This window comes from Lactuca sativa, chromosome 3 (assembly GCF_002870075.4).
Source record: "Lactuca sativa cultivar Salinas chromosome 3, Lsat_Salinas_v11, whole genome shotgun sequence".
NCBI lineage: Eukaryota > Viridiplantae > Streptophyta > Magnoliopsida > Asterales > Asteraceae > Lactuca > Lactuca sativa.
The window spans coordinates 105,177,794-105,188,182 of NC_056625.2; the positions used below are offsets into that span (position 1 = coordinate 105,177,794).

A 10,389-nucleotide genomic window follows, 5' to 3' on the forward strand; every position below is an offset into this window, starting at 1 on the left:
TAATTGTGTATCACGGTATCAACGTATACCTTGAAGCAGGAGAAGAACGACGTGTTGAGAACAATTTTTTTTTTATTGTTTGTTTTTTTCTTTTTTCTTGTATTTATCTTATTATCTTTAACTTGTATTGGAATATTTTTTTTATTGGATTATACCTTAAATGACTTCGGTGCCTATTAAAACATAAAATGTGAGCTTTTTAAATTTTGACTTATATATATTTTGTTGCCAAAAACATTTAGGTGGTTCACTCCAAGTTTTTAAGATAAGTCACAATTTATAATTATTTATAATCTCTTATAAAAGATGGGAAAAAAGGTGGGTCAAGTGACCCACCTTCTATACACATAGACTCGCCAATGACATTGAGGTTATGCTATTTAAGGTCTATGGGATAAGTGAACGAAAATTTGGCATCCGGAGAGTTTTTGAGCAAGTAAGTTTTGACATCCAAAGGCACCTGAAAGGTTTCTTTCGATCTCACACTTATCCTTTCAAACAAGTTTTGCCAAAGAAGGTTCCTAAAATCCATCTTCAACTCCTTCAACTCCCGAAAGGGTGAACTTCGTCTCACCAACTCATCTGGAAAGAATGACAGAAGTTGCACAATAGACGAGCAGAGCGTTAGTGATTTCACATTCTTCATGGTATAGAACATGGCCATTAGATCATCAAACATTAGTTTCTCCTGTCTTCGGTAACAAAGACCATTGAAATCGATCACCACTTTCTCAAGAACAGGAAGACCCTCATGGGTGGGTAGAAGCAGGTGGAAATTATGCCCTTTGTAATCAAAGAATTTGAGTCTTGGAGTAGTGACTTCGCAGCAGCTGATGTTCCATAGGGATGAAATGGTTAAATCTGTAAGTCGAAGAGCGTGTATCCTCAAAGTTTTTTCACTTTCCATACAAAGATGACAATCTTCCAGTGTTAAACTTTCCAACATTGGGAACCCTGAGAATGGATCGGGATCTTTTATAAGTGCATGTTGAAGATGCATAGTAGTAAGACTCTTGAATGATCTTGAAATTGGCCCCAGATACGGGCAAATCATATGACTTTGGCTTTCTAGTGTTAAACTCTTTAAGGATTCAAAGGAAGCAATTACTGGAAAAACCGGCCATGTTTTGTTTCTACTTTGTTGAAGGTTAACTGACAACTGCTCGACACCCAACGAAAACGCGTAATCGAAAACGCTATTCAAAATCTTGGCACTGCAGGATCCAGAACGGTTGAATGTTAATCTTTCCAACTTTGCTGAGTGATCACGATGACGCAGAACATCACATACGAACTTATCAAAGACTAGGAGTTTTTTGAAAGAGTAGGAATTGAATTCAAGAACTGGGATCCGAGTGTGCGCAGAAACCCAGGTTCTTGATAAAACTGATGTTTGAACGGCGTGTTTTGCGTCAAGAGAAGTGAGAATATGAAGCTGCAAACACTCCGGCAAGTCGCTGAGTCTGTCCTCCATTTTCGCCTTCTTCTTGTTCTCGATGTTTACTGGTTCTTGCTCACGTACTTTTCTTTTAGTCGCCATGGCTGAAGAAGGTATGATCGAAGAAGGTATCAACATGGTTGATGAATGTATGATGATGATTGAACAACGAAGAAGGGGTTACTGATTTATATAGGGACTGTAATTGGGATATACGGGTGATTTCATAGCCTTGATGGGCAAGTATCTCAGATTTTGTGTGTTGAACTGTTGATATAAATCCTTTCCTTTTTTTGTGTACTTGCCATATTTAATTACCTACGAGACTACTAGTGTCGCCTAGATAGGGTTGTTTCTTTGCTTCCTTTTTTCTTTTTCTTTCTTCTATTTTTTTTTCAATTGAAATTCTATTTTTATTCTATATTTTATTTGATTTCGTTTTTTATTCATATTTTAACAACATTACCTTTTTTTATTTCCTTTTTCCTTTTCCCTTTATATTAAATTTTGAGAATCTTATTTTTTAGGATACACTTATATTTTTTATACCTTCAATTAACTACACGAGTACCAGACTACTAGTAGTGTCGTCAAGATAGGGTTGTTTCTTTTTTTTTTTTTTTTCAATTGAAATTCTATTTTAATTCTATATTTTCTTTAATTTCGTTTTTTTATTCAAGTTTTAACAACATTACCTTTTTTATTTCTTTTTCCCTTTACATTAAATTTTCGAGAATCTGATTTTTTACAATATTACATTTTTTATACCTTCAACAATATAGTTCTATTCTATACCAACATGCACTTTCGCGGTTGTTTTCATTTTGTATATTAATTTAAAACACAATTATTATTTTTTTAAACAATAGTCTATTTATAAAAAAAAAATAGTAACAAAAAACTATGTGCACATGGGAGTGTTATGTTAAGTTATAGGATTACAACACCTATTAACCGGATTTAAAGTGGATCTTTTAAATTTAGGTTATTTACCAAATTAGAACTAAATAGTAGACTTGGTTAACTACATTATCACTTAGGAACATGATGAAGTGACATGGTACGAGAATCTTCACAACGCCCATATAAACAAACTGGAACATCGCCGCTTCTTTGATTTATCGAGTAAAAACAGGATTTTTTCCCTCTTTTGTAAAACCTAAATAATTCTTCGAATGCAAAGAGTTAAAACATGAAATTAGTCCTCCGTATGGAAATGGAGATCTACATCTTATTTTACAGTAGACATTCAATGAAGACATGCAATTTAGTTTCAACAACAGAAGTAGATACGTGAACTCATTTTCCTCCCCAAGTTCCACTTCTCTCATTTACATTCAGTAGACTACTAAGAATACTCTCAACTCCTTCAAGCTTCAAGTTCATCCCTTCAAAAGAAATTTCTAGATTTCTTGGGTAAGTATTTTATCCTCTTTGAATAATTATTTTTCACATTATTCTAAGATTTAATTATATTTACACACAAAAATTGTTCTTAGAATCCTCTAAAGATTTAAGAATCTTCCAAGTTTCGGAGCTTGGAAACTTCCTCATCACTCTTCAAATCAGTGACATCCCCATTTTCACGGTCAGAAAAGACCGATTTTGTTTATGTTTTATAAAAATCAGAGTACCTCTTTTAATTAAAATGTTGCGGAATTTGTTCCTGGTATAACGTGATAAATAAGTTATCAAGGCATTTCCGAAGAAAAGTATTTTTATTCATTTTCAAAACCTTGGGATGTCATTGTCAATACAGAAACATAAGCATAAACAGAACTTACATTCATTTATACTAGTGATCTACATCTCTTTTAAATCTCTCAGTATAAAGTAGCTTCATATCGACACCTGTGATACAAATAAGCTTGAGTGGGTCAGGTTGGGAAACCTGGTGTGTACATAGGGTTTTCAACCCACAATAATATAATCATTATGTTTAATCATCAAACGGTCAATCAACCCAATTACCCATCCCCATTATCTTATTTACTCTTAAGGATCTACCCTAAGAATCAGCTATTCCTCATTTATTCATTCCTAAGGATTATCCTAAGGAATAGGCACGAAATCCATTGTTGCTAATGACACATCTGTCAAGCACAGCTACTAATATCATCACTTAGGTGCAACTGCCAAAATTGTGACATTCTTTATAGGTATCATATGCCAGTATAGTCCTTTAGGCGCATCTGTCGGGGTTATGATGTTCTCTATTAGGCGCTTCCGCCAGTAGAGTGCTTTAGGCGCATCTGCTAGGGTTTTATTGACTGTATCATTTTCGAGAATCCACTCGCGATACAGGTCAATGGGTTTTTAGAGTACACCGGTGAACACATCGTTCACAACATCTACAGGTTGCGAGCCTGCTAGTGTTCCACTGGACTGTCTAGAATAGTCTATGGTTGTCATCCATACTCTGCTAGATGACGGGACCAACATTTGGGAACAAGACTTCTGATATCATTCACCTCTCACCCTTACCTCATGGTCTATATCACCTCTCAACTCATATTTCATCTACCCATGTTTTACCCAACATATTATGTAGATATAAATACATATATAGTTTAAATCATATAAAACTTGTATAAAATCGTTCATCCAGCATAGATAGCAAGTATACAGATAATAGCACACATAACACGTAGTTTATATAAAATACTTCATAGCTATGTGTAAGATGAAAGGGACCATGCACTCACTTGAAAAGGTGGTGACTCGACACTCGGACAGCACTTCGTTACTATTAAAACAATTTCCCTCGGACAAAACCTAGTATCATTACCACTAGAATTTAGTCTAATGTTTGACGAGACTAATTAATAAATTATTACTATTATATAAGCGTTAAACAATACTCTTCACCCACTATGTACAGACAGGGGTCAGACATAAAACACCAGATGGCAGGACCATTTTGGCTTATAGCACTTCTGAAATCCAGCAACCCCATGCGGCCCTTTAAACCACATTCCCCATATCGCGAGTGGTTAAAAAGATATTATAACGACACTTATATAACTCATAATAATAGCCCAAATACTTATTATAAGGTCCTAATAACGCTCAGACAATGCGCAAATGCGTGTCAAGGAAGGCCCTATCATAACGAGAGATGACACACTTTTGTGCGTCGTCTATTTACGACGCGCATTTACGACGCGCGCTTAGAACACGCAATGCGTGTCAAGGAAGGCCATGTCATAAAGAAGATGACATGCGTTTGTGTGTTGTAAATTTACGACGCGCATTGCGTACCGTTAAAGCTCCTGTCATAAAGAAAGATGACACACATTTTTGCGTGTCATAATTTTAAATGTTTACAAATTAGTATATATTTTGGTAGATTTAGTAATTTTCAAATTAAATAACACATTAGAAGTCTCATAATAAAAAATAAAATACAAATAATCATTTTAATAGTAAGTAAATTTAATACATTGCTAGAATTGCATAATATTTATTATCGAAACACAAAACATGTACAACCGGTTTCATCCCTTTAAATGCTTGATTCTCCATCAATTCCTCCTAATTATCCGCCCCACTACCCCTGCATTTCAATCAAGACACTTAATCAATCAAAAACTTCAACAATTAATTTCTTTCCTTATTAAAGTTAGTTCTTTTACAACTATATGTTTAAAGATACAAAGAAAAAAAAATGTTAAAGGAGAATAAGGAAATACTAAATTGTAGAACCTCATTATTGTTATGCACACAATTATTCAAACCAGACTGCCAAATTCTAACAACTTCGCCAATTGTTCTGTTTTCAATCCTATCAAACACAATTTTTTCACAAGTAAAGCAAAAGCATGGAAATAAATAAAAGTGGGCTTCTTGAATTATTCTTCATTTTGATAAATATACAAAGTTATATGATGTGTGTGTACCTAATGGGGCCATATCTTGGTCCACGATGGAGTACAACAATGAAACGTGATCCCTCTTCATAACCTCGAATTTCAGTCCTTCAAATTTCCGAAGTGCCATCTTCCTCCTTCAAAACAAGAAATATGGTGTCTTCCTTCTCAATTTGAATAGGAAATGATCATTTTGTGCCTTCATCATGGATCTTTTAGATAAACAATATGTAAGGAATATATCACTATAATAAATAGATAAAAATTGTATAATGAAAGAAATACACACACACACAAAGGACCCCTACTCACTTGTAGCTTGCTAGGTTGGTCAGTCTCACGGTAAACAAAGAAGACTCATACATCAGATGCTCGCAACAATTTCGGTTCGTCTTCGCTGCCTAGCTTCAAATATATATCTTGACCAAGTCTATTGGTGAATGTCGTAAATGCACGCACACTGATTACCTAAAGTTGACAATGAAAAACTTTAAGTTCTGGACAAAAATATAAACACATTGGAGACAAATGAAGATCATAAGTTCTGATTACCTAAATTGTTTTACATTCTTGAAATCTACTTAGAAAACACAATAAATTGTTTGTCCAAAAAAATCTTAAGAATAAAGAATAGAGGAAACAAACTGCAGGGGTATTTTCGTCCAACAATAGTGTAAAAATCTACTTAGAAAACACAAAATGAAGCAAAACCCCAAAAATTTTACACTTGGACAAGAAAATTCATGAAATAATCACAATATCACATAGATACAGTAGGAAAATTCTTATGATCACATTCCATGGCTGTTGAATTACTTTAATAATAAAAAGCAGTAATAGTTATTTCACCTCCAGGATACCCATATCCAAACTCCCTATGAATGTTTCCAGTAGTTTCATCAAAGACCTAATTTCTCAATGCTCGTTCCCTTGTCACTTGTATCATCAAATGGTTGATACTGTAATAACGGTGAGATCTAATTTGAAACACAACAAGTAATCATTAAGTAATTGGAAATAAAATTCATATACCTTCGCAGCTTATGGGTACAACAACAACCAAGTTCCAGAAATTTTTGCAATCTAAGTGGGAGACGTGATACCCAAATAAGGAATTGTGTCAAAGCCATGCAAATCCAATCGCTTTTCCCAATACATTCCAAGCTAATCACATTATATTTTGTTTGCTAATAATATCTTCAAGTTCCAGAAATTTTTGCCCAGGCCCCTTGTATGGTCATCACTTAGACATAATATTTTGATGTCCTTAATTAACGGCTTAAAATATTTTTAATTGATTTTGTGAAAATTAAAAAAATCCAACTTTCTTAAGACACTCAAAGGACTCCAAACAACATGGCAACGATATAAATCAATAAACAAGTTGCAATTTAAATGTTATTTACCCTTAAAATATAAGTAGCTCATTTATATGTCTATGTATCTAAGTATCAGTGTATGTTTATGCATGTGTGTGTGGTTGTATGTAATGTATATATGTATGTATGAACGTAGATGTGTGTGTGTCTACTCAAAAGCAGGAAATTTTTAAAGTTGGAATGCAGAAATTTATATGACATTTAGCACCAAACTTCTATTATTGTGGACATAAATAGAAAAATAGAGAGATTCTTTAAAGAGGAAAGAGATAAGAAAATTAAACCTTGTGCTTAAAATCTGTGGGAATCCAATGATCATACATATGTAATCGCCTGGTTTCTCCATTCACAAGGAAAGTGAGCAAGAAGAAAACGAATAAGAAAATGAAGTTGTTGAATGTGCTCCAGACATGCATTCTTATTTCTTTCATTGTAGTTGTATCTGCAACTAATGAAGAAAGAAAGGTTAGTATACAGGCTTATATACAGAGAAGATAGCAATTAAAAAGTTTTATTTCTTACCAAAACTAAGAACCCAAACTCCAACTGATCACACAATGTACACATCATCTTCCACATGATAGGAACATAATATACAGTTTAACTTGGATTTAACTCCTGATTCTAATGCAAATCTTTTCTGCAACTTTTTATCGCTGACATGGGGATTTCTTCGAGAAGGCGAATATTCACCTTCTTTGCATCACTTTGAAATCTTGAAAAATATTACCAGCCCTGGGTATTTCTTTGAATTACATTTTCATTTTTGAAACCATAAATATGTTTTGTTTATATATTTAAGTGGGACCAGGTTCGCAAGCAAAGCCCTGATAAGGAGTTACCAAAGAAGCTTTAATGGTTTTGATGCCTGTCTCTCCCAAGAAGAAAAACGAAAGTTGGCTGGTAAGTATCAATGACCAGATTTTGCTTCATTTAGATTTCCTTTTGTTTTCAGATTTTATCATGAAACAAAAATACAAGTAATAGAGTAAAATAATCACATAAAATTGACAAAATAATTATACAAAATTAAGAAACAAGAAAGTAACAAACCAAATGAGAAACATCTTCCAAAACAGTTACAATGGTTCAATGATGATAATTTTATCACAATTCCATTATTTTTCAAAATCATGCTACAAACCAAATGCAAGCTTAGGGTTTTAAAAACTTACAAGATATCATAATAAAATCCAACGACTAATTAAGGAATCGTCACTTCTGCGAGGGGCTTCTTTCATGATGTATTTGTCTGGTGGATTAAAATCCAAGGTTGTTGCAGGTGGGCCATCTGTAACCAGATTCACCCATAGAAGCTAAACTGGAATCAGGCATTTTTGAATCCCAATGGAAGCAGTTTGAAAGATGCTAGCAACCTTATCAATATTTGAAGAAATCATATACCTGTCAAACACAAGTGGACAAAATGCAATTAGTTTCAGACTACGTTCAACTATGATAGTGCTTGGTTAACTAACCGGATAAAGGCTTTCATATTGTTGTAAATGGATCTGCCTTCTCCAACTGCAGCCACAACCATGCCAAAATTATCATCAGCCAGAACCATGTCAACAGCCTCCTTTGTAACCCGGAGGAACATAAAACCCCAAAAAGATTCGCATTAAATTTATGTCTACAAATAGATTACATTCATCATCTCTATTAGAATACACATACCTCAGTTCCAGCAATGCCCATTGCAATCCCAACATCAGCCAATTGCAAAGTCGGTGCATCATTCACACCATCCCAAGTCCTGCTAAGCCAGCAAACTAACTGCTTACCTGAAGTCCTGCTAAGCCAGCGAAGGTTAGATAACTTTCGATTAAAGGGTAAGAGGCAGGATGAAGTAAAAGTTTATGAGCAGGATGTTCTTCATCCCCATTAACAAATGAATTACTTGTTCAAAAACAAACAACATTATAGTTTAGGTTAACATTCAAAGAAAATGTTAAATTGTTAATTAACCAATTTAAGTTATATTTTTGTTATATGCTAATGGATAAAATATCTGAAACAACTAAATATAAAAGGTATAAACCACAAACTTCACTGTCATCAAATTTAATTTTCTTCTAACATTATTTTTTATAATAAAATAAATTATAAAGAATCACATAATTCAAGTGATAGACTATTAATCACAAAACTTTATGGCATACTGCCTCTGCACCTTGTCATCTCTAAGCTAAACACGTTCATTATAGACCACTAAACCATTCATAAACAAAATCAACTATTTTAATTTTCCATTCATGAAAAAGAACCTGAAACAATGATTTAACACATCTAGTTGTGTAAGATGAATGAAGAACATAACCATTAATCTTGTGATCTCACATCTGGAGCTGCAACTGCTCAAATGCCGTAACTATCTAAACTGAAAAGCATTCTTTTGACCCACCACAAATCAAAGCACTGATTTAAGTGTTCCATGAAACAGAGTTTCTATCTAGCATTTTAACAAACAGTTTGTGTGCTTCATCTACACCAATAGTATTGCAATAAAAACTTAGCTTGTCGATACAAAATTGAAAGAATTTTGCCAATTGGGTTGTTCTGATTTCCATCGGAGGTGGGAGTGTGATTAAATGTGATAATAAAGTTGAATATGTATAACAAGTCCCAAGTATCATCACTTTGGTGAGTTTTTTTCCCCTTATAAACCATGTAGGATCTGACAGGTGGGAAGATATTACCCTTTAATCGGAGAAGAAATATCAAAGAAGAAACCAGGGTGATTGCGTCGATTGGAGAAGAAAGTAACCAAAATCGTCAAAGAGAGATGTAACCAGGTAAACGGTGAAATATGAGAGAGAGAGAGAGAGAGAAAGAACCCTCTCTTTTTTTTCATTTCTCCGCCTTATTTTTTCATTTCTTCGTGTCCCTCTATTTTTCAATTCTCACAATTTCTCCATGAAATATAGAAAATTAAATGGGTGGAAAGAGAATTAATATTTTTTTTCTCATTTCTCTGTTCGTGGCCTTAAACAAACAAGAGAAAGGGATTCGATTCCATTTCTCCCCATTGATTTCCCTCTGCCAAACACAACCTAAAAAAAGAATACGAACCTGAGACAGAGACTAGGCTGATTGACCATGGTCGATCTGGTAGCCACCAACAATGCGGTTCTGAGTTTGCTTCTCGATCGCATCCATGACGATTTAGTACCCATCATTGCTCACATATTTCAGGTTGGGGGAGGTTCATCATAGAGGGAAGGAAGAATGGGAAAAGGAGTTGTGGTCACAGGTGGGCGGTGTGAGGGTCTACCCAGCGGTGGATGGCCTTGCTTGGTCCACCAACAGTGTCTCAATCTCCGGTCGTCGAACAAGAACCGGACGTATAGAGAAAGTTGAGCAGAAGTTGGAGAGCAGATGTGGAGAAGTTATGGGAACAAGTGACGAAGATGCGAAGCTGTCGGAGGATCGCGCTAGAGATGCAAAGTTGGAGAGCAGATGTGGAGAAGTGAAGCGGTGGAGGTTTTAGAATCGAGAGAGAAGAAAGAAAGAAAGAAAGAAAGGGGGTTTTCAGCGGGGAAGAACTAGGGTTTTCAGCGGGTGGAAACAAAGCGGGCTTTTTAATTTTTGGGATGTCATTTCCCCCTTGGATGAAACGCGCGTTTCATTTAAAATTATAAAACGACATAGTTAGACGACACACATTTTATTTAAGGTGCCCTCCGTGTTTTTTTATTAGACA

General features: G+C 34.7%; 1 protein-coding gene across 1 annotated transcript; it reads right to left on the minus strand.

Annotated features, from left to right (window-relative positions):
- Positions 1 to 376: 376 nt before the first annotated feature.
- On the minus strand, positions 377 to 1,540 carry LOC111898073 (F-box/LRR-repeat protein At3g26922). The gene has a single exon (XM_023894011.1). The coding sequence runs from the start codon at positions 1,538 to 1,540 to the stop codon at positions 377 to 379; it is 1,164 nt and encodes a 387-aa protein (XP_023749779.1).
- Between the last annotated feature and the right edge of the window lie 8,849 nt (positions 1,541 to 10,389).

Coding starts and splice junctions, on each gene's coding strand:
- LOC111898073 (XM_023894011.1), bottom strand. CDS start 1,540: ATGGCGACTAAAAGAAAAGTACGTGAGCAAGAACCAGTAAACATCGAG.